This window comes from Macaca mulatta, chromosome X, assembly GCF_049350105.2.
Source record: "Macaca mulatta isolate MMU2019108-1 chromosome X, T2T-MMU8v2.0, whole genome shotgun sequence".
Classification (NCBI taxonomy): Eukaryota; Metazoa; Chordata; class Mammalia; order Primates; family Cercopithecidae; genus Macaca; species Macaca mulatta.
Genome location: NC_133426.1, coordinates 70,086,280 through 70,111,745, shown reverse-complemented (window position 1 = coordinate 70,111,745; position 25,466 = coordinate 70,086,280). Strand labels below are relative to the sequence as shown.

General features: G+C 41.1%; 2 protein-coding genes across 13 annotated transcripts in view; both read left to right on the top strand.

Moving 5' to 3' along the window:
• Positions 1 to 25,466, top strand: part of ARHGEF9 (Cdc42 guanine nucleotide exchange factor 9) — a 179,421-nt gene that overhangs the window by 78,003 nt on the left and 75,952 nt on the right. For 9 of the 11 annotated variants that reach the window (XM_077989670.1, XM_015127569.3, XM_077989666.1 and 6 more), the window contains one exon: positions 9,288 to 9,467. The exons of the other annotated variants lie outside the window; for them this stretch is intronic. In XM_077989670.1, coding sequence (XP_077845796.1) covers positions 9,342 to 9,467 — 126 coding nt within the window. In that variant the 5' untranslated portion in view covers positions 9,288 to 9,341. The remainder of the gene's footprint in view (positions 1 to 9,287; positions 9,468 to 25,466) is intronic. 11 annotated transcript variants of the gene reach the window in all.
• The window catches only part of LOC144338848 (uncharacterized), a 113,241-nt gene that overhangs the window by 20,892 nt on the left and 66,883 nt on the right, over positions 1 to 25,466 (top strand). The window lies entirely within an intron of this gene.

The window sequence follows — 25,466 nt, the reverse complement described above, 5'->3', positions numbered from 1 at the left end:
TCAACAAGACCAAGTTCTTAACATTGTGAACTTTGAGGCAGCAGCTGGGTCTCACTTCAGAAACTCCTAAGCCCATTTGGTTGAGCTACTGGCTTGGGTTTCTTACCATCTATTGCTAAGGTCCAGAAAAGCAAGCAACAACCCTTCTCTCATCTGTTGGGTCACCATTAGAGCAGAGATCACCTTTTAACTTCCTTTGGAAGAAGTGCAGGAAGAAGCTGTTCTTTGTTATTAGCCTCAATGAGAAAATATTCCAGATGGCATCATGCTCTAAGGGGCTTCTCTGGGTTTCCCAAGCTAAAATGTCCTAAAAGGTCCTGGAAAGTGTGAATTGGCTTATGACCACTGTTCATATTGAACTCTAGATCAGGTGGTCTGTCTTGCTCAAGGCTGACCCCTATACAGGCTTACCTTTTGTGTCTGCCAGGTGTGGCTGAACAGTAGATCTTTCATTTTATTAAAGTGAAAACTGTATGGTATAATGGGATATTGAAGGAAGCTGATGTGTGATGACTCACAAATCACACACCCAAATTAGGAAAAAGATGATTTTGTGTCATGAAAAAATATATTTACATACTTCCATTCAGCACATTTAGAGTCATTATCACTTGAGTGCATTAATTATTCTGCCAAGAAATGAAATTATTTACTTATGGGCAATAGCAACAACCACATTGAAACTGGAAACAAGTGCGAAATGTTAAAACCTGAGGAAAAGAAAAGGCAACTCTTGGGATGTTTTTGATATTCATGGTGGGAATTTTCTTACCTAGCATCTATCTCTGTTTCTTTCCCTGGTGATCATTGGGCACCTGTACAGATGTTTAGCAAAAACTGGCCTTCCATAGAAGCCACCTGGCAATAAATCCTGGCAACAATTGCCTGGCATATAGGGCAGCTGGGTACATATTATGTAAACAATTTCCTTGGCCCCATAGATTGTTCTGCCACCTGACAGAGAGGCTTACTCTATTGCTGTGTTCTGCCTCAGAGTTTGCTTGCTTTTAGAACTCAAGTCAGAACTTTAGATGGAGTATACAAATTGTTCATTATGGATTAAGCTTATGTTTTAGACCTATCATTTAGAAGTGTACACTCTGGTTATTTGAAGAATAATACTCTAGTCAACAACTTGAATAACTCTTCCAAATTTTCATTTTCTCCTTATCCTAGGTAGATAAGGTTACTGAAAGAGGCAGAGAGAGAGAGGATACAGCCTGGAGTCATCAGAGAAGGGATTAAGGAGTAGGTTGGCCACAATCATACAGCTAGGAAGAAGCAGCCTGGCTCCAGTGTCGCTACGTGTAACCATTGGCTAAGGATATGGCCAAATCAGAGGCACAGAAGTAGGATTGATCATTATTTTGTTGGAGGCAGTAGCAGGCCATCCAGTGAAATGTTGAGCAGGCAGTAAGAAATGTGGGACTGGAGGTGAGTGACAGCTGATGTCATGAGAAGGATGCAAGAGACTCGTTCTGGCAAGAGTGATATAAAACCCCTGCCTTGTTAGAGGCAAAGGTTGGATCCAGAGATGAGGCTAGATTAAGGAGAGCTTTGAGAGAGTGGGGAGTTACTGAAGCTTCTTGAGCTTGAGGAGTGATACTAGCAAAAATGCTTTAAGATTTGCATCATTAAGGCATAGCTTGAGGAAGGGACAGACCTGTAGGGGCCAAGGAAGCCGGTTAGAAGAAAGAAATAGCAAGCCCAGAAGATTTTCCTTAAATGGGAAAAATTGAGAAGGAGGGAGAATGGGGGAATATGATGAATTTTGCATTTTATTGGAGGTGGTAGCAGACTATCCAGTGAAATGTGGAGCAGGCAGTAGGAAATATAGGACTGGAGGTGAGTGAGAACTGATGTCATGAGAAGGATGATTTATCTGAAGAACTAAGTGGAGAGAACAAAAAGCAAAGGTCCCTATTGACTTTTGAATGCGGCAGTCAAGGGTTTAAGTGGGAAGCCCATTTCTCAATTTTCCCAGATAGTCTGACTGTTGCCGGCAATGCTTGAGTGAGTTATCTTCAGGAAAAAAAAATCTCATTTTTTTTTTTTTTTTTTTTTTTTTTTTGAGCAGAAAGCGGTAAAAGGAGCTGGAAGGGACTTGAGAGATCATCTATATGGTTCCAGTCTGTCACTTGACATGTAAAAAAACTGAGACAGGCTGGGTATGGTGGCTCACACCTATAATCCCAGCACTTTGGGAGGCCGAGGCAGGTGGATCACCTGAGGTCAGGAGTTCGAGACTAGCCTGGCCAACATGGTGAAACCCTGTCTGTATGAAAAATACAAAAAATTAGCCAGGTGTGGTGGCAGGTGCCTGTAATCCCAGCTGCTCTGGAGGCTGAGGCAGGAGAATCGCTTGAACCCAGGAGGTGGAGGTTGCAGTGAGCCGAGATTGCACCACTGCACTCCAGCCTGGGCAACAGAGCAAGACTCTGTCTAAAAAAAAAAAAAATGCTGAGACAGAGAAAGGGACCTGTCCAAGATCATTTGGTGAGTTACTGGCAGATTTTCTTCCTATAGCCAATCTGAGTCTTTGCTGTATACTGTGGTACCTCGTAGCTATTGTTGGGGCAGCCTGGTTCACACCTTTCCAAAAATAGGGAGGATGGTTATCCTTCAACACTTTGGGCAAGATAGCCAGAGTGTTTACAAGGCTGTATTAAAAGGAGATCTAGCTTTTTCAGGAGAGGGCATAAAATCTCAGCTTGTTTTAGATATGCTTAAGGGACCAAGGGAAAATAATTTGCTCTTCTCCAAGTTTAGCTGTTAAGGAGAAGGGGGCCTTCTGGGAGGATATGGGCAGACACCAAACTGAGAAAACCTCATAGGCAAACCCCCATCATGTCCCTACTTTTCCTCCTATGAAGCTTCTTGGAAGGCAGGTCCAGCTCATCTACCTTCATGGCAATTGGCATACTTGCTTTCCATACAACATGTGAAGTTCACATTTTTTAACCCATTCTCCCTTCTGCTTCTTATTATTAAAACACTAATATTTCTGACAGCCACCAAAACTAATTAAATATCTATTTTGGGAGTGGTGCTGTTGAGTTAGAGGGGAATAACAAGAAGTTGTAGGTAAGTGACTGGGTGACAGCCATAATCCCAAGTTTTTTCCTGTGTTAACACAGCCTGACTTTGGGCATGCTCCTTACATGACCCCAAATACTCTTTTTCAGACATTTACCAACCACTGAGGAAGGCTTTGGAGATAGGCAGGCAGTGCTGGAGGCAGGGAGCACAACATTTGGTGTGGCATGGGGAAATCTGTGAAGAATGAGGCATCAGAAGAGGCAAGGGTAGGGCCTACACTAGGAAAGTCCATTAGGGCAGTGGTTCTCCAGTTGTGATTCCCAGACCAGCAACATCAGTATCACCTGGGGATCTGTTTGAAATGCAGGTTCTCAAGCTGCACTTCAGACCTACCTAATCAATTCTCAAGACCTATGCGGCCCAACAACCTGTGTTTTAACAAGCCCTCTGAGGAATTGACCTTTAGGTCATTCACAGGGTGAGTTGGTCCCCCTCCCTGCCATTTGACAGGTACCTTGGGGGACTGGCAAATAGCAAAGCTGTAGAGTAAGGCCAGCTGGAGATTCAAATCTGTTCCACCATCTACTAACTGGGTAACCGTGGACTACTTGATTTATATCACAAGTTATCTTCAGTAAAAACGGAGATGTTAATGCTTACGTTGGAGAATTATAGAGGTTGAAATCACAAAAGAAAGCCCTTTATCCAGTTTCCAGCGTATGTTTTCTTCAAGTGTAAGCTTCTCTTGCTTCCTCCTTCCCTTTCTAACTCTTTTACTTTCCTTCTGTCTTTTCCATTTCTTCTTTTGTTCCCAATGAAAGGGTCCACTGGCCACCCCAAGCTCACTGCAAACACACATGCCTTTTTTGGTCACAGAGACCTGCCTTAGATCTCAGATTCCCAGTTCTTCCAGGGTATAGCAATCATATTTCTAGGTTAAAAATCAAGGCACATGACAGCTGATAACAGATGTATCTACTGTGGGGAGCAATTAGATAGAATATTTGATATTAGGATTGTCTTCAGAAATCTGGATACAAAGAAATAATACCCTATTCCGTCTTTAAGCATAATGCAGGACTCTTAACCCTCCCCATCCTCTTATTCATGTCCAAAAGTTTCGTTGATGTGGGAGTGGGAAACACTATGTGTCCCCCTCACTTGTAAGATTGAGCAAGAGCCACCCTATATTTAGTGCTTCCTCTAAAATGTCCTGGGGATTGGGAATTATTGTGTTAGAAGCCACAGTACTACTGTCCTAAGGCTCAGAGCTCTTTGAGTACCTTTCTAGAATGATGCTGCTCCATCTTCTGGCTTTATGATAGGCTTGCAAGATGAAGGATGGTAACAGTTGGATTTTGGCAGGGAGGGGAATATAAACCAGTTTGGGAATAGAGAATATAATCCCTGCTATCGCTACTCCCAAATGGCCTTTTCTTGGTTTTCTTTTTATAGCTCTGTACCATTTGATAATGTTGATGAGCTGTTGCTGCTTGAAACTCTTGTCTTGGAGTTTGAGAGATCATACTCCTTTGTATCCTAATGATGTGCTAACAGCTTCATTTAGTTTTGTTTGTGTAGCTCTTTTTCTGTTCCTTACCTCACATTCCATCTTTAAACATAAATCTTGATTTCCCAAGGCTTCTGGACTTCTTAGCACATTTTTCCAGGGCAAACTCTGATTTTCACAATTTCTTCTGGGCCATTGATTCCCAAACCTGTATATATACCCTAATTGCTCTTGAGCTTCCCACCCACCTGGGTGTCCTGCTGGCCCCCCATATTTAATACTTTAAAGAGAAAATTTGTCATCTCTTCTCCTGCAAAGCCAAGCCAAGCCAATATTTCCTTCTAATTTACCCTATGCTTTAGTTGACGTTTGCACCCAAAAATCAACTTTGACCTTTTTCTTTTCCTCAAACTAGATTCAATGTCCTCCAAACATGACTTCACTTACCTTTTTAGCCATCACTCCCTCCACTCCCCTTTCCCAACCCTACTCTCTCCAAACTCCACTACTCGTTGACCATCACATTTCCCAGTCTTCATCTCTGAGACTTTGCTTAATCTCATTTCTCTGCCTCAAATGCCCCTCCCTTTCCTTCTCTATTTGGCACCATCCTACCCATTCTTTAAGGGCTATCTTCATTGCCACACAAAACCTTTCTAGAGCCCAATACCCATGTATAATCAACCTCCTTTCTCTGAAGTCTCGTGCTAGGCCAGCACATGCCAGGCACTGTATATCCACCCTCTCAGTTCACCCTCTCTATAACCCTGCCTGTGAGGCAAACATCATTACCACCATTTTGCAGATGAAAAAACTGAGACCCAGGGTTGTATAATTAGAAACTCTTGTCTTTGGCTTTTGTGAAACTGTACTCTTAGATGTCATAATTACATACTGACAATTACATTTAAGTTTTTCTCTCTGACCCCCCTTCTATTCCTCACCTCCTGTTGTCATTGCTACTTTCTAAAGTAGTAAAGCCCAGAATTGAAGGTAGGTTTGCCTGCCCATAAAACCACCTTTGCATCCTGCTGGAAAGCATTGTTGGTACCTGGAAACCCTTTGTTCTTCAGGTAAGGACTGCAACTGAGTCATAGCGAGCAGATCCCCACACACAGTAGGAGCCCAGTGAATGAATGTTGGATGGAAGATGGATGAGCAGAGCAAAGTGCATTTAAAAAAAAAAATTGTAGCAAGTTAAAAGTTAATTCTGTACACAAATGGAAGATTTGGAACCAATTTCCTGGTTAAGTTTAGTTTACATTTTAAAAACAACTCAGAAGATGAAGGGGGAACATCCCCTTGCTCCTGCTTGTGTTTGTGAGGAGAGAACACAGAAGCCCCACACAGCTATTAACCCCTTCTGGATTAGCATTCCTCTCACCTCCATGCATATACCTGTCAGCTCTCAGTTCAGTGTTTTATAGCCTACAAAGCAGATGGTAGAGTAGAATTATCCCCATTTTATATGTGAAGAAACTGGGACCCAGAGGTAGAATAGTTTGTAAGTTAAGAGCAGAGTCTCTAGAGCCAGACTGTGCCTGTATTGGAATAATGGCTTCAATAGTTATTGGCTGTGTGAACTGCAAATTATTTAACTTCTTTGAGCTTCAGCTACCTCATCTGTAAGATATGAGTAGTAATAGTTTTTCCTTACAGGGCTTCTGTGAGGCTTAAATGAATTAATGTCTATAACATGTTTAGAATGGTGCCTGACATATAGTAAACGCTCCGTATTAGCTAACATCATCATAATTATCATTACACCTTTAGTAGTATAACAAGGTCTTAAATTCAGATTATTTTTTCTACCTGTCTTCCCTCTCTGTGGTGTTATGTTAGAAAAAACCCTGGTCCAGGAGGCTGACCATTTGATGACTGTACTTTTGTTAAACCTCATCGATAAAATGAGGGCATGAAGGTGATGATCTTTAAAATTCTGTCCAATTCTGACAGTCATTGATTCTAAGTAGGCCCTGACAACAGGCTTGCAAGTTGGTTAGTTGTTTTTGTGACCACTAGGTCCTAGATTGGCTTTGTCCAGGGTATAGCTGAGCCTTGTGACCTGAGGGCCCAGGTATATCAACTGGACTAAATGGGGGACAAAAGTCAGCTATCTGCTTCTGGGAAAAGTCAAGCATGGAGTTCCTAAAAAGAAGACTGCAAAGTAAAAAATATAGACAGTGGAATCAGCCAGATCTGGGCCTGGGGGACCTCAAAGAGCACCACAGATAGTGTCCTGAGCAGAAGGTTGGTAATTGATGCTGAGATACTCTTTGACCCTTGATAAAAAGCTATAAATATAGCTTTAAACTACAGGTCTTAGTGGTGTTCTGGGTTGGGGCTGTATGTGCTTACTGAGTTCTAACAATGCCCACTTGGGACCCATCTTTTCCAGGAGAGGGGAGACTTCTCTATAAAAATTTACTTTAGTAGGCCAGTGACCAGCTTTTCTTTTTCTTCACTGAAGCCAAAACAAGGAGAAATTGACTTTTAGTACAATTGGAAGAAAGCAAGTTCAACATAAAAATGAATGTCCTCAGCCTCATGGGCACCTATGATTAAAGGTGGCTGTGTAAATCTCCTGTAGGGTTCTTTAAGAATAGGAGCCAACTGGCTTATGATATCATAGATGGAGTTCAGTGTAGGTAATGAATAGACATTGGTAGTATAGTTTGATAATTATAGGAAGACACAAAGTTAGAAGACCCAGCTTCATAATGTGTTACTTGTCTTGTTGGCTGAAGGACCAGGTCACATTTCTGAGCCTCAGTTTCCTCATATTTAGAATATAGGTAAATGGCCAGGTGCAGTTGCTCACACCTGTAATCCTAGCACTTTGGGAGGCTGAGGTCGGCAGATCACTTGAGGTCAGGAGTTTTAGACCAGCCTGGCCAACATGGAGAAACCCCCATCTCTACTAAAAATACAAAAATTAGCTGGGCATGGTGGCGTGTGCCTGTAGTCCCAGCTATTTGGGAGGCTGAGACACCGGAATCACTTGAACCCAGGAGGTGGAGGTTGCAGTGAGTCAAGATTGCGCCACTGCACTCCAACCTGGGTAACAGAGTGAGATTCCATCTCAAAAAATTAAAATGAATGAATGAATGAATGAATGAATGGTAATAGTGAGGCCCAGTTTATTCCGTAAGGATCAAGTGATGGAGTATATATGAAAACACTTTGCAAAACGTAAAGCATGAGGTATTTGAAAGGTGGTGTTGTGAAAGGTCCTGCTGGAAATTCATTTTTTATCTATCCTGAAGAGCTCTCCCTATGCCTTACCTTCTATGGAAGGCACAAAGACGAATTCTGAGCCATGACAGATGCATCAGGCAGGACCTGAACAAAACATGTTAACTTAAGTCAAAGATCAGCGTGTGAGTATGTGTGTGCGTGTTCATATATATGTGTTCATATTTGTTGTGCATTTATTTTGAGAACCTAGGGTTATTCTGTGGCTAGCGTGTTGGAGGGCAGATATATGAGAGAGGATATATATTCCATAGACTATTTCGATTGTCTTTAAGTTGTTTTAGTTTTGGTCTTATGGAGCCATTATTGCCTTGAGCAAAGTAGGCTGATGGAAAAGCTGACTTCTAGAGGACTTGTTCAGAAATTCAGTGCTGGGGAGAGAGTGCTTGAGTCTCTTTGCCTGATAGGCCATGTGTTCTCTATTCTGGAATGTGTTACCTCAAATGCTGAGAAGACTGATGGCCCATACAAGCTGGAACAGTTGAGGGAAAAAGAAAAAATAACACAGTGGGCAGGATGGTAGAGAGAGGCAGACTACCTCCCCACCCTCACCCCATCCCTATCACTGTGCTTAGATGAATTTCATGAATGTGTGTTTGCTCGTACAGCAGTGGAATAGATGTCTGCCTGCTCTTGTGTGGAGCCCAGTCCTGCTAGCCATAACGTCTGGTGAGCAGGGTTAGGGTCCATTCCATGCACAGGTCCTGCCTTGCTGGGTGATCTCCAGCCCATCTATTCACTTCCTTGTTAAGTTTTGCCATCCATCAAATGCAGAAGTCAACCCCGACCTCTCCCCCTACCGTGTCTCACAGAATGGTTGTACAAACCACTGAGAGAATCTGTGCTAAAGTTGAGTTTCTTGGGTGTAAGGCATCACAGAAAGCCATATTCTTTCCTACCCATAACCTCTCTGGATGGCATCATGTGTGAGTGAGAGGAGGAGGCTGCAGGACTGGGGTCCATTATGCGTGAGGAATGTTATGGTCTGTTACCCCAGGAGGAGGGGCACAGTGGGGTTAAATAATGTACCACCAACTCTCAATTAGTCAGTTCCAAGGAGGAGGAGGAAAGGGGGAGGAGCACAGGGAATTGAAAGCAAATAAGCTTGATTCTCATTTTAGCCATTGCTTTCAGCCTCTCCACCCATTCCTGACTCAGAGCCACCTTGAACCACCAAGGAGAGATGGACTGGAGCTTTCTTTGTTCTGCGTAGGAGGAGTTCATGATTAGGGATAAAAAGCATAAGACATATGTAGTACATATTCATATTCTGGGTCATTCCATGCACTGACTAACAGAGAGTTGACAGTATTGTTTGTCTTGTAGTTCAATGGAACTTGTGTTCCAGTGCCATCCCCCTCACCCCTATCTCTCACCACTCGAGTATATGAGTTTTTCTATAAGTAGTAGAGCTCTGTGGGTGGGGGAAGGGGCAAGCAAGGTAGCTGTGTGGACTGAACACATTCTCATTTTGTCTCCTAAGCTGATCACTGGAGATTCCATCGTTAGTGCTGAGGCAGTATGGGATCACGTCACCATGGCCAACCGGGAGTTGGCATTTAAAGCTGGCGACGTCATCAAAGTCTTGGATGCTTCCAACAAGGATTGGTGGTGGGGCCAGATCGACGATGAGGAGGGATGGTTTCCTGCCAGCTTTGTGAGGGTGAGTGTCAGTCTTCACTCTCCTCTCCTATTTCCTTGGCTGCCTGTACCTGGCTTCCCCTTCACCAGCCTCTGTTCTCCTGTTTATTTCTCTCCTGGTGGCTTTTCTCATATTTTTTTTTCCTTTTTTTAAATTGTCTCATACAGAGAACATGGGCTTCCTTTAATCTGTGCCCTTTTAATTTTTAGTCTTTTCCCTTGTCTCTTGTTTAACACCCCCACCCCACCACCTCCCACCTTTGTACAAATCACTTACCTTGTCTGGGTCTTGGTTTCCTCTTTTGGGGTTGGCCTTGGTGGTTTTTGAATAACTTTTTAACCCTATATTGCTGTGAACTTTTGTCTTTCTTATCTCTTTTTTTCTACTTTCTGTTTCTCATCTTTTTTATCCTTTCTTCTCGTAGTTTCTTCCCATCTCCTTCTCTTGCTCCTCTGCTCTTCTCCTCCTCTCCTTCCTGTCTACTTCATTGCCTCTCACACCCCTGTGTATTGTCACTGTGTGTTCAGATGTTAATATAAGAGTGTGAGCTCCCTGCCCCCCAGGGGCTGGAGCTTACTGATATCAGATTTTACTTTTTTCAAGAGAATCAAGTGGCTGGGATCTAAATGTGCCGGGGGTGGGAAGCAAGTGGCATGTAAGGTCTTGCAAGCCTTCTGCCTCTTTGACATTGTACCATGAAGAATCTGGCCCTTAACAGAGAGGCTCTTGGGAGGAATTTCTCAGCAGCTTTTGCTTTTTCTGGGTTACTGTAAAGGAAGTGATCCCAATGTGCTTATGACCTCAGGGTGCTATGGGGAAAGAACATTGGTTAGGTGTCTCAGCTCTTATTCTTTCTTGGAATTGTGAGCTGGAATCAGTTATTTGACTATTTTGAGCTCTGATTTTCCTCATCTGCACAATGGTCTTGACAGTTCTTTAATGCCAGGGCATGTCACAGTGAATGAGATAAAACATGCGAAAACTGCTTTGTGGCAAGACAAGTACTAAAGCCACATGAGGGTGTGTTATAACCATCCTTACTACAGCCTATCACATTTTGTTAGTTTCTCCTGTAAAATTAGGCTGAAGTCTTCTAGACCCCAAACAAAAGATCAGAAGGGCTAGCTCTAGGGCTCGTAGAGGTTGAAGGGCCTTAAGATTAGAATTATGGCAATGTGATATAAAGAAAGGAAGAGGACATTTGGAGTTAGAAAACTTAAGATACAGTTTTACTACCTTCTGGCTCTATAGCTTTTGGTAAGATTTTTAACTTCCCTGAGCCCTGATTTCCTCATCTGAAAAATAGGGATAACAGACTTTTTGTAAGGAATTAGATCATACATGCCAATAAGGTGTCTAGCACAGTGCTAGACAGATATTAGGAACTTAGCCACTGGTAACTTGTTTTGTCATAATTATAATAATCACCACCACCTTCTTAGCTCCAAGAAGGTCCATATATCAAGGCTTCCCTTGAGGTTGATAGAGGCCTCCTTCCTCAAGGCAAAAAATCCAGAAAGCATCGTTACCTGGTTGGGACAGTTTAGGTGAGGGCACTGCCTAGAAGCAGAGGAAGGGACAAAATTACCTCTCATTCCCTTCTATCATGAGAATCTTCTAATGAAATATCCAATCTTTTCTTCTCTTCTGTCAGAGTCTGCAAATGCCATCTGTGTCCCAGCTCATCTTTGCTGGTTAATGAATCAGTCCCAGGGATAGTCAGAAAAAGCATATCAATAACCACAGACCTTCAGGACTAATGTGAGGTCCTGTATGCATACAGCTGGTATGTCTTGTGCTTACAGACCTCCCTCTTTAAAAGAAGGATTAAACTGTACCCAATGATGATGTCACCCAAATCCAAATGCATTTCATTTTCAGGGAAATGTCACTTTTATAATAAATAGTAAATCCAAGGATGGGGGGAAATGATTGAGCAAGCCAGGATTGCTCAGGGAAGCAAATGACAGATCCAGACTTCAGAATATCAGTGAGCGCCGTTAATGTCCCTAAGTCCGAGGCCAGGAGGAGTGTTCCTACAAGAACACAGCCCCAGCAGCCACTTGGTATAGAGTCTAGCCCAGGTGGTTCTCAACCCTGGCTATATAATAGAATCACTTCAGTAGCACAAAAAACAAGAAGAAGAACCCAGACAAACAAAAACACTAACACCCAGGCTCCAGGCTAGTAAAATAAGATCATTTGACTAAATTGGTGACTGACATGGTGCGGTATCTTCATTCCCTACCTGGAAGTCTCATTGCTGACATTTGAGCCCTAGGATGGATAATCAAGGTGTTTAGTGTGGTTCTGTTCAAGTTAGCCCTACCTGTTGTTACACATTAAAACCCAACCTGCAGTCTGGGAAACCCAGATTCTTGCCTCAGTTCTATTATTAGAATTGTAACTTGAGCAGCTTCCTATGCATCTTCAAATATCAGTTTTCTTCCTTGTAAAATGGGGACAATTCGGTCTTGTAAAAATGCTTTGTTACCTGTGATATGCTGGATACTTGTAAATACGAATTATGATACCATTTGGCCACTGTACAGGAACTTACCAGGTATATGTGTCTTCAACCTATTCACATCTGTCTCCTCTGTTGTTCAGAATTTCATACTTGTATGTGCTTGTGTGTGTGTGTGTACGCACGCGCTCAGGTTCTTTCCTTTCTGTACTGGGGACATGGCTTCACAAGAGCAATGTAGGAGCTGATATACCTTCCCAGTAGTAGGTAAGGTTAAATGAATTAAACTTGCTGAACATCAGTCCTCATATCTAGTTGTTGACATCTTCAGCTGTTTTCCTGGGCTGGTTTCCCTGCTAGGAGCTAAGGGTAAACTGCTAGGATATGATTGTGTCTCAACTCTCATGTCTGTGGTGGGCCTCCTTTTGTCTAATAGGCCCTAACTTCAAGTCATTCAGGCTCTTTTCCTTTGTCACTGTGCATAAAAGGAGGCTTTTTTTTTCTGACTTTGGGCCATGGCCTGAGGAGAGCTTGCTGCCTAATTAAGGGTAGGTTGTGAACAGGACACATTACAGCCTGTTACTGATGGGCTCATGTGACAAGGCACGGGTTTGGTCAGAAAGTAAAGAGCTTGCTGAGGTGTTATCAGGAGCTGGATATATACTTTTCTTGTTCTTTCAAATTCTTTATTTCTCTCATTTCTGGCCTGCTTGGAAGTACGGAAATGAAAGGATGATCTAAGCCAGTCATTAACATCATTTGTTGGTTTTCTACAGACCAAATATCATGGAAACCCAACTTTTCAAAGGAAAGCCCATTGTTCTAGAGTGTGACCTGGCTTTTATTTGTATTTTGTCTCATTTTGGCTGCAAAAAGAGATACTTGGGAAAAGCTTTTCACCTTTATGAAACCCTAGATTCACTGTAGATTTAGAACTGGAAAGACCCATCTTAGCCAAGAGTGGCCAACTTAGATGCTTACAGGGGCCAATTAAGTGAGTGAAGCAAATTGAGACAAGGGGTAAGTGGACGCCTGCGTCCAATTGGGAAATCCATGCCCCATCTAAGGACAGCAAAAGTGACTTGGATGTTTCCCATCATTAGAGTGGGGTATAGTGGAGAGGAAAGCCCAGGGGGGCCAGATCTTCTAGTATTTCAAGAAAAGCCAGGAATTGGATTTTTATGTAAAACTCTTTATATTTAAAAATGTTAATGAGTAATTCATATTTTTAAAGAAGCACAGTGAGCATCAAACAGAACACATCTGTAGGATAAATTATCTCCCAAGGACCCAGCTTGTTGCCATTAGTCACCCTACCTCCACATTGTATAAATACTGAGGAGATATGGGCCCAGAATATGGAAATAACTTGCTTTCTCATGTAGGGAATTAGTGGCAAAGCCAGGACTTGAACCCAGGCCTCCTGAATCTTAAGACAACTTTACTAGACAGTCTTTGTCTAATAAGTTTAATGTCTTGGCTTCCTTTGGTATGTTTTCTGCCAAATTGTTTTTTTCCTGTGAATAGGTCATATGTTCCTGTTTTCTTGTAGACCTCATAATTTTTTGTTGAAAACTTGGCATTTTGAATATTATAATGTGGTAACTCTAGAAATCAGATTTTCTTCTCTCCCCAGGGTTTGCTACTGTTGATTGTTGAGGGTTGCAGTTGTCCATTTGTTTAGTGACTTTTTCCAACTATTTTTGCAAGACTGTATTCTTGTTATATATGGTTGCTGAAGTCTCTGTTATTTTATCTCGTTGGTCAGCCAATAACCTGACATTTCCTTAAACATCTGGAGCCAAGAAGAAAAAACAATACTACTTTCCTGGTTTTTGCCACTTGATTCTGAGCTGGGGTACTCACTTGAGACTGTGCCAGGTCATCAATTCTTTTGTCTCAGCCTTCTCCTCCTGTTTGTATGTAGATCACACATCCTCCAGAAATACAAGCCTATGGTCCTCTGAGGTTTTTTCTGAGCATGCGTCTGGTCCTGGGCATGCGTGTTACAGTGTGACTTCCCTGGTATGCATGATGGCCTTTATTCCCCAAAGAAACTTCCTTTTTCCCAAAGAAACTTCGTTTTTAGCTTCCTCCTTCTTGTGCTATTGCATCTGTTTGCTGTTTGTCCTGTCCACAATCCCTTGTCCCAAGTGGGCATGAGCAGTGTATGTCTTTAAATCTTTCAACAAAGGCAGCCACAGCCTGGAAAGCCTCTCCAGCCAGAGGTCAACCTCTGTGCTAGTCCCTCAGTGCCAAACAGGTCAAAAGGCGCAGCTAAAATATTGTAAAGAACAAGGTCATTATCTCCTGGCACCAGAAAGCCACACCAGGAATGTGGGCCACTGTCACTTCAGCCACTGGGGAATGAGGGATGGTAAGGGGATAAGCAAAAGTGCTTCAGTGCTCTATTACCGAATTTTTGCTGCCCTTTTCTGCGTTACGCAGTCCCCTGTAAGTTGCTGCAAGTTTTGGATTAGATTCTAGAGTTCTAAAACAATGGGTTCTATCATTCATTGCCAGTTTAAGGTTGTTTCAGTGGAAGAACTGATTCTTTGTGTGCCCTGCTCCACCACTTTTAGTGATGTTATCCCCTTCTGAATCTTAATCCTGTGCTTTCTGGCCTATAGCACAATCAGGAAAGGGCAGGCTTGGGCTGCTAACAAGACTGTTAACACTTGAGGACTTACCTTCCATTCCAGACTAAAGGCAATAGTGTTTTTGCTTTCTTTAGAGGAGTTTCAATATACCAACCCTTGTTTATCCATTCAAGCTTCAAAGTGTTCATAAGTCTCTAGTCTTAAACATTTATATCATTTATGTAGAAGGTCTTGCTTGTGGCTCTAGAGGTAGCACATTATAGGTTGTGAGTTTAGGCTGACATTAGCAGGGAGAATCTTTCTCCCTGGACCATGGCAATTTCTCTCCCCTGTACTAGAATTTCAAATGGCATTATGAGAACTAATTTGCATTCACAGAATCCATCTTAATGGCTTCTCACTATGCACATTTTTTGGATTACATCATCTAGTACATCATTTGGCTAATTGGGGGTTTTTTATTTTTTTCTTTTAATATGGAGACCTCTTCAGCTCAGAGAGATCCTTAAATGTAGCTGTTACATCACCCAGATGATTCCTCCAAATTAGGTAGGGCAGGTCACCCTCATAGAAATCCCATGTTGAAAGCAACTTTGAGAGTCATATAGCCTATCCCTCAGCCTCCAGGCAGGACCAGAGCTAAAATTACCCTGGGTTTTTGAGAACCTGGCCAACATCTGTAAACCAAGCTTGACCTACTCTGTTATTTCCAGCTACTAGCCCTTATGCTGTAGTGTGAGCCAATGTCTTGAAATATGTTGCTTTTTGCAATAGGAAGATGATATTTAAGAGTTGGCACCAGTAGGAGACATTCTGAATTGTTTTCTTGGCTTTGGGGCTTTCCAAGGCCCTATTGTTGACCCATAGCACGGATTTGTAACCTGGGTGGCTGCCTGAGTTGAGGCTATGATCTTGGGCCTGGCACCTGTTTTACTCTGTGTAATCAACCCCCCGGGTTCATTTGGGGATCAGCTTAAGCCTTCCTAGCATCATGTGTATACTGCCTTGGTGGTGTGATGACTTGAGAGGAGGACCATGACTGAGTACCTAGAGATGAGGTCTGTTTCTGTGGCTCTTTGTAAAGTACAAAATTTTTGGAAAATCATCATACTTGTATATATCTTTTTTCTTTTTTCATCAGTATATTTATCATTATGAGTAAGAGTGAAACCGCTTATCTTTATACGGCTCTAGTGCTATTAATATCTTCTCACCAGTATTTGCTGAGTCCTGAACAAAAGTGACTGTCTAGCGCTTAGCAACAGCCACCTCCTGGAGTGGTCTAGACAAGTGCTAAGGGTATCTGGCATCTTGAGAGGTCTGTTGTCCTCTATATTAGAGGGTCACTAAGGAAACGGTACTCAGAAGAGGGTGGGTCTCCTTTTTTTTAGTTTTCGGAGGTGAAAACTGACAGATAGCTCCCTACCTCTTCAGGCCACCAGTTATACCTCAGGACAGATCTGAAATAGTTTGTCCTTGTGTTGAACTAGAATCTGTCTTTCTGAAGCTTCTACTCATGGGAAGGGTGTAAATGTCCAAGAGAACTGGCTCTGGAGATAATCTTTCTGGATTAGAATCAGAGTCTTTCCATTTATTAGCAAAGTGACCATTGTGTGCTTCAGTGATCTCATCATTAAATTGAGGATATAACAGCACCTACCTCATTAAGTTGTCGGGAGAACTAAACAAAATACAGGAAGAGCACTGACAATGGGGTCTGACACATAGGAAACACTCAATAATAATACTGGTAATACTTGCAGCAAACTCTTAATATAAATGGTAGAAATAATATCCTCATTTCTCCCTGCTCCTCTCTCAAACCCTCTGGGAATATACTGACTCTCCACTCTGTCTGCAGCCCGTCAGAGATCTGAAACCTAAGACCAGGTCAGCCAAGCCTCTCCTGTCCTCCAGGCTTCTGAGCTTTCATCTTTTAACCATTATTTGGATGAATCAGCTTCTTGTTGCTGCTATGTGTGAGTGGCTAGACTGGGGCCATCTGGGCATGCAAGGCCCACTCCATTCAGCCACTTATATGAGTACACGGGCTACATGGAAGCCTGGACATGCTGACACTGCCAGGCTTTCAAGACTAATAGGAATTATATTACAACTAATGACCCTGCTGAACATGTAATTGGACAATGTTCTATCTTGGCTGTTCTGACCTCTAGCAACAGGCATAATAATGTTACTAGGGCCATACATCAGCAGTTAGTCTCCATTTATGAACAAATAAATGGTGGAACACTGTGTTATATGTAGGAACAAAGGAAAGGATTGAAAACCTTCTTTTTAAGATGTCCTGGGGAAAAGAGCCATAATAATAGACCTGCAAATTCTGCCCATTCGTCCAACTCTTTGTTTTGATAAGCTTATTAAGGTAGTACAGTTATTGACATTGCTGCTCAGTAGAGCTTGGCCCTGAATGCCATGTGTGGGATGGACTCATTCCCACATTTAGTTACATATAAAGTAAGCATAGCTTACTGTTAAGGGTACACTTAATAAAGATGCTATATATGGGACGGGGCCAGCAGTAGCCCTGAAAAACAGTACAACAGATGAACTTGAATTTGGGGAAGGTCCTGGAAGTTCACTTTCCCTTGTGGGTTGGGATAGGCTGAGAGTGTGCAGTGGGTGAGGACCCTCCCAACTGCAAATATTGGGAGAAAGTCCAGCACAGTAGGTAGAGTGTAGCATCAGTAGGCAGCAGAAAGAGGGTGGCTTTGTTGTCATGACAAGTGACTGGTATTACTTGGTCCAACATCAGGTTGTTTGGTGTGCTTCAATAAGCAGGTAAAGCATGGTGACCAGGTATCCAGAGGCAGGGAGTATATAGTGAAAATGGTTTCTTAATTTGTAGAATTAAGGACTTAATAAAAATTCATTCACCCAACAGATGATTATCAAATGGCTACTGAGAAAATACAGAGGTACTCTAGACCTTCAGCCCATCCTGCAAGAGTCTGATAGTAGATATGAAAACTTATGCATAAGGGAGGTTATTTGCCTAAGCTCTGTTACTTTAGTAAAGTTCTTTCCCTTTGCCAAATCTCACTTTGCTCCTCTGAAAGGTGGAGGGGTTGGAACAGATATACTCCAAGAACTTTTCTAGCCCTTTCTCCATAATTTCTTTTTTTTTTTTTCTTTGAGACAGGATCTTACGCTTTTGCCCAAGCTAGAAGTGTAGTGGCGTGATCATGGCTCGCTGTAGCCCCAAACTCCTGGGCCCAGGCAATCCTGCCACCTCAGCCTCCTGAATAGCTGGGACTACAGGCACCCGCCACCACACCCAGCTCATTTTTGTATTTCTTTGTAGATGCAGGATTTCACCATTTTGCTCAGGCTGATCTCAAACTCCTAGACTCAAACAGTCCACCTGCCTCAGCCTCCCAAAGTGCTGGGATTATAGGCGTGAGCCACCATCCCAGCAAATCTTTTTTTAGTTGAGGTAAAATAAACATAACATCAGCTTCCCCATTTCAATCATTTTAAGGTATACAATTCAATGCATTTGCAGTGTTGTACAACCATCACCACTATCTAGTTCCAGAACTTCTTTATCACCACAAAAAGAACTCCATACTCATTAGCACTCACACCTCATTCCTCTCTCCTCTCAGTCTGTAGACGGTATAATGTTTTGTACAAATGTTAGCAAGTAGAAAGTAGAGGATAGTTAGGGAAGGGATTAGATTCATAAGAAGTGAGGTCGGGAAGAGGCATATGACTTCAGTAGCTACAGGAGACTACATCAGCCTGGATACAGGCTGAAAGGAGTAAAAAACATAAGATAGATGTTGCGGGAAAAGCCTCAATAGAGAACAGGTGCCATCTAGGGCATTGGTACTATCCTGGAGGATCAGAAAGTAATTGAGACCTTGCCAGACTTGCCTTTAACTTGCTAGTAAATGGCATAGCCCAAACAAGATCGCATTCCAACTCCAAAGCCAGTGTTTTGCCACATCCACCATCCTGAAGTGGTTTTTTTTGTTTTTGTTTTTGTTTTTTCTAAATGTCTGTCAAATAATTGCAAGCTTTCCGGGGGATGAGTAACTCAGGTCGGCTTGATTTCAGCATTCTCCCTAGTGTGGCTTTCATAATGAAATCAGTACTTCCATATCTGAATAGCTTAAATAGAAGCCTTCTCTTTATTTTAGCTCAAACAGAAAGCAAATCAAAGGAAATACAGAAGAAATGAACTTCTAAAGGTCCTGGCAGAACACTCCTTTTGTGGCCACTTAACTGATTAACCTAAATTCTATCAAAGTCTAAGCAGGATAATTCCATGAAAACCAATGAAAGAAGAAGACTTAGGGGTAGCGTGGAGTGTAGTTCATAGTTAGGGAAGGGATTAGATTCATTTTCTTGACTGGGAAGGAAGTTTTCTTGACTGGGAAGGAAGCTACGTTATCTGTGAAGGGTTTCCCTACACTCCAATCCACCCCCATTCTAGCTTGAGTTCTCACCTTAAGAAGCCTTGTCATGGGCAGAAATCATCAATACCTCCAGCCTCGACTAAATAAGTCTCCATTCGTTGGGAAGGGTTTTTGAGTCTAGTTGTCAAGGAGGTGGCATTTGGAGTATAAGAAATTTGGGACAATTGTGAAAGCAGTTACAAAAGTACTTCCTAAAACTCTTCCCTGACTAGAAAGGACAGTGTTTCTCATATGTTGCTTCATTGTTCTAGGGGCAGATGATACCAACCTAGGGGATAATAACAAGAACAGCTAATATTTGACTCAGTGCTAGAAACTGTTTTACATGCATTACCTTGTTTAATCCTCACAACAGCCCCATGAGATAGATAGATATTATTCTATTTCAGAGATAAGGAAACTGAGGATCAGAAAAGTTAAAGTGGCTTACTCTGTGTTACTCCGAGGCAGTTGTAGAGCCAGGATTTGAAATCAGTCTCCTGAGTCTTCACCCTTTACAAACACTGTAATAGACTGTCTCTCCTAATTTTGGCCTAAGAGTCCGGAGACTGCTTCAATCCTGACTGCCACTTTGATGCATCCCCCTATCTGGCCTTGGATTTCTCATCTGGGAAATGTAAAGAAAAAGGTTTGCTTGCCTGCCTTACAGGGCTGTTTTGAAGTCCAAGTAAGAGAGTCTGTGGGAAGGCACTGTTCTTGAACTAGGTTTTCAGAGAAGCCAGGGACAAAAGAAGAATGATAGAAAAGAGTAGGGAAGGCCTTCGTGAAGAGGGAGTAGGGGGCAGGCATTAGAAGGATACAAGGTACAGAGGTGTGAATAAACAGAATGTGTTGGAATGAATGGAAAGGGTAGCTTGCCTGAGGCCACACGTCTGTTGAAGAGCAGTGAAGCTCAGTGGGTCAGGCCCATTTTAATGTGCTGATGGAAAGCCATGAATGCAAAAACAGGATATTCACACAGGTCTTTTCTTTTTCTCTTTTTGTCTGTTATATAACAAAAATTTTCATTGCTCTGGTTGAGCTCCTTATTTCTCATTGTGTCGGTGCTGGAGAGGGAGAACAATTTGTTAGCAGCCTTCTTATGATGATCCTTCATATAATTAGTGACAGTTATTAAATCTTCCCTTGAGGGGTAGAGGAGTAGTTTCTGTGCCTGACTGTACATACCATGCTGATTGTCTTTGTGCCAGGCAGGAATGCTAAGTGCTTCCTGGCATGCACTTTCAGGGATCCCTAAGCACTTCTGATCCTCCTGAAGGCTGAGACTGGGGCTCTAAAACAGGGTGTGTGTGTGTGTGTGTGTGTGTGTGAAGTGGGAGCTCTGCTTGCAACTAACCAGGTTCCTCTCAGTCCCTCACATTCACCTTTGTATCCACACCTCGCCATTGCTTCACTGTGGTGGCAGAGAAAAGGCCTTTTGGTGACCTTTGTTATGGAAGAGTTCACGTTCCCTCCATACTCTCTCCTTTATCTGTGTTTTTCCCTTTTGTAGTATTTGCTGAGATTTTTGGCTGGCAACTTTATTCAGACAGAGACAGAGCTCATGATTAGAATTATCTTAAAAAGGAAAGGGCTGCCTTGGGAGACACTGGTCTCCTCATCACTCGTTGTGTTCAAGCTTATAGGCCGTGCAATTGCTGGCAGGGTATGTTGTCAAGGGAGTTTATGTATTGATTGGGGAGCAAGGAGTGGCATGGACTAGTCCACCTTCCATTTCCTTTATAAACTGATTCTATAGCTCTGAGAGTCTATTGTTCAATGAGACTGGCAATAATAACCCATCACCTTCTCAAAGGATGTCTTGCTTTTTACTCCTCTCTTGTTGACTAGATTTGGCCTTTGAAAATATCAAGGTGAGATTTAGACAATACCACTTACCCATTCTCTTCTTAGAAATGTTACACTGCTGGAGACAGGGGCCGGCTGGCTTTCTAAGACACTCCTTGGGCCTTTATTGACTTTATGAAGGAATTACTGACTGGATATTATGGTAGTTTTCTTTTAGAACTACTGATCCATTTGCAGGAAGGGGCTACTAAAGATGTTGAAGAGGGTGTACCAAGGGCTGGGTAATAATCACTTTATCATATGGAACAATGGTGAGTCTGTTGGAATATTCATATAGGTATATAAATGCAAGGAGAGAGGTTGACAAGGATTTCACAGAAAATCCATAACCATGGTTTCCTCAGGAGAGGTAGAATATGGTTAGGATGGGGAACAGTCAGGGGAAATTTCACCTTATCTAGACAGTTTCAGCTTTTTATGTATCTATTTTTATAGAGATATAATTTCTATACCATGAAATTTACCATTTTAAAGTATACAGTTTAGTGGGTTTTAGTATATTCACAAAGCTCTATAACCGTCACCATTGTCTAATTCTGGAACATATTTTAAAAATCATTTTTAATAGATAAAACTGTATATTTGGGGGATGTGATGTTTTGATATATATATATATGTATGTATACACATATTGTGGAACGATTAAACTAACATATCGTCACCTTGTATACTTATCATTTTTTGTAGTGAGAACATTTAAAATTGTACTTTCTTAGCAATTTTCCAATAATAATAGTATTCTATTATGTAAGTATGCTATATTTTGGTTTATCCATTCATCAATTAATGAACTTTTGGGTTGTTTCTACTTTTGGTTGTTATGTATAATGCTACTATGAACATTTGTGTACAAGAATTTGTGTGAGCGTGTGTTTTTATTTCTCTTGAGTACGTACCTAGGAGTGGAATTGTTGTATCATATGGTAACTATATGCTTAACTTTTTGAGGAACTGCCAAAATGTTTTCCACAGCAGCTATACCATTTTACATTCCTGCCGGCAGTGCATGAGAGTTCCAATTTGTCCACATGCTCGTCAATACTTGTTATTGACCTTTTAAATTATTATAGCCATTCTAGGAAGTGTGAAGTGGTATCTTTTTATGGTTTTGGTTTGCATTTCTCAGATGGCTAACGATATTGAGCATCTTTTCATATATTTATTGGCCATTTATATGTCTTCTTTGGAGAAATGTCTATTCACATATTTTGCCCATTTTTAAGCGGGCTGTTACTTTATTGTTAAGTTATATATATTCTGAATACTACATCTTTATCAAATATATGATATGCAAATATTTTTTCCCATTACTGGGTTGTCTTTTCACTTTATTGATGGTATCATTTGTAGCACAAAGTTTTTAATTTTGATGAAGTCCGCTTTATTTTTGCTTGGTTGTTTGTGTTCTAGGTATCATATCTAAGAAACTATTGTCTAAGGTTACAGATTTTCCTCTATGTTTTCTTTGATGACTTTTATAATCTGATTCCATTCAGATATTTCATCCATTTTGATTTAATTTTTGTGTATAGTGTGAAGTAGGAGCCAAAGTTCATTCTCTTTCGTGTGGATATCCAGTTGTACCAGCACCATTTGTTGAAAAAACTATATTTTCCCCCTTGAATAATCTTGGCACCTTTGAAAAATATCAGTTCAGCATGAATGTAGGATATATTTCTGGACTCCTGGTTTTATTTCATTGATCTTTATATCTATTCTTGTGCCAGTCCCCCATTCTCTTGGTTATTGTAGGTTTGTGGTAAGTTTTGAAATCAGAAAGTATGAGTCCTCCAACTTTATTCTCCTTTTTCAAAATTGTTTTGGTTATCCTGGGTCCCTTGAAATTCCATATGAGTTTTAATACCAGTTTTTCAATTTTCTGCAGACACCGGGTGAGACTTTGATATGTATTGTGTTGAATCTGAATTAATTGGAGGAGTATTGCTATATTAGCACCATTAAATCTTCCAATCCATGAATAGGAGAGGTTTTTCTATTTAGTTCTTCTTTACTTTCTTTCAGTAATGCTTTGCAGTTTTCATTGTATAAGATTGCACTTCTTTTGTTAAATTTATTCCTGTGTATTCTTTCTGTTCCTATTTAAATGTTATTGTTTTCTTAATTTAACTCTCAGATCATTCATTACTAGTATATAGAAACATGATTGATTTTTATATCCTGCAACATTGCTGAACTTATTTATTCATTATGACAGGTTTATTTTTTGGGGGATTCCATATGATTTCCTGTATATCACATTATATAATCTGTGACTAGAGATAGTTTTACTTCTTTCTGATGCAATGTCTTTTATTTCTTTTTCTTGTGCAATTGCTCTGGCTAGAACCTTCAGTATAAGGTTGAATAGAAGTGATGAAAGGGAATATCCTTGTCTTGTTCTTGATTGTAGGATGAAAGCCTTCAGTCTTTCGCCATTAAATATGGTATTAACTATGGATTTTTTATAAATGTTCATTATTATTTGGAGAAAAATTCCCTTCTATTTCTAGTTTGTTTAGTATTTTTGTTTTTAATCATGAAAGGGTGTTGGATTTTGCAAATGCTTTTTCTGTGCCTGTTGAGATGATCATCTGGGATTTTGTAACCTTACTTCACTAATATGGTGTAACTTACGTGGACTGATTTTCATATGTGAAGCAACCTTCCATTCCTGGAATCACATCTGGTAAGGTGGACAATTGGTTTTTAATATGTTGCTGGATTTGGTTTGCTAGTATTTTATTGAGGATTTCTATATTTCTGTTATTTAGAAGGGTTTGTAAAAGATTGATGTTAGTTATTTTTTAAATGTTTGGTACAATTCACCAGTGAAGCCATCTAGTCCTGAGATTTTTTGTTTGTTTGTTTGTTTTGTTTTGTTTTGTTTTGTTTTTTCCCCATGTGGGAAGTTTTCAGGATTGCATGAAATTATTCATTAAATCTTTTTCTTGTTATAGGTCTTCTCAGATTTTCTGTTTCTTCTTGAGTCAGTTTCTGTAGCTCGTGCCTTTCTAGGACTTTGTCCATGTCATCAGGTTATGTAATTTATTGGCATACAATTGTTCATAATATTCCCTTTAATTCTTATTTCTGTAGGACTGGTAGTAATATTTCTTTCATCCATGATTTTAATAATTTTAATCTATTTTTTTCTATTTTAACTTTTTGCAATGCAAATGTGTTCTTGTATAACGTATAATTTTAAAAATGAAAAAAATGGAAGGCACAAAATTAAAATGCATATTAAAGATGTGGGTATATTGCTGACTCCTTGGCTGTCTCTGTGGATATCAGTTTCTTTATTACGAAATTGAGAGGATGGATTACTGTTGCTAAAGTTTTTGAAAGCCTTTGGACTATAGTATTTCTGTGTTTGAGCACGGGATTAAAGGACATAGATGGGAGTATTTGTGGACGGAAAATAGACCAGTCTGGGAGGAGCCCAATACTCCTGAAGGAAGTAGTAGGAAGTAAGAGTGGAAATACAGATTAGAGTCAAATTATGGTAATATTTGAATGTCAGGGTGAGGGATTTGGACTTGCTTTATAATCAGTGGAGAGCTATTAAGGATTTGGGGTTGATGGGATTAGCCAATCAATGTGATAGTCAAGGAAATTGGTCTAATAGTGGTATGTGGGGAGGGTAAAATCTAGAGGATCACCCAGGGACTTGTTCAGGTATAAAACTATGAGAGCAATGACAGTGAAAATAGAAAAGGGAGCAATAAAGACCAGAGATTGTCTTCAGTTTGGAAAGCACTCCATGGTTTAGAAGGAGGAGGGAGGAGTGAGTTGTCTTGCTCATCTGCATGTCCTTCACAGTTAGTGGTTAGGCACAGAATAGGTCCAAAGTAAGTATTTGTTAAATTGAACTGCATTAATCAGCCTTGCTTCAGAGTTCAATGAAGGCTGGGGAAACCAGCCTTTAAGTACTCTAAGAGGACTTCCAGGACAGCCTTTCAACCTGGCAGGTTCTAGGCATTGTCCATCTTCTTACTTGTCACCCAGGCATCTATATGTGCTAATTGCAGCATTAATGAAGAAAAGGTACACATTAGCCTTCACAGATTGTTAGGCAGGGTTGATAAAGGCTCTCTTGTCTGATATTTCAACCAGGGCAGATAAGCTTATGGGCTGACCTGTGTCAATGCACTCTGACATACATGCAGACAAAGACCTTCCTCTGCACAGAACAGGGAAGCTCTCAAGAGCAGAGAACTTAGAGGTTAGACCAGAAAGTCTTATCATTAGGCCCAGGGGATGTTTTGTGGGAACCTGGGATCAGGAGAAAAACAGTTAGACCTTATGTGCCACCTTGTTCTAGGCTAAGAAACATCTTCCCTCAAATGTCAGCTCTATAAAGGGCAGTGATTTCTTTTTTATTTGCTGTTGTATCCCTAATATCTGGCACATTATCGGCACTTAGCATAGATTTAATGAATGAATGAATCTGTTAGTAGTTCTTTGCAGTGAAAGCAGCATCTTAACCTAAGGAATGGGCTTCTGGGGTTGTTGCAGTAGAGTAGATGAAGATGTCTTCTCTGAAGCTCCTTATGAAGGACCCTGCTACACAGGCCTTTAGTTATAACCAGAAGGGACTTCTCTACCAAATTCTTTATAAGGAATCTGTTTTCACTTGGCTGCAGTTGCCTTCGTCTTT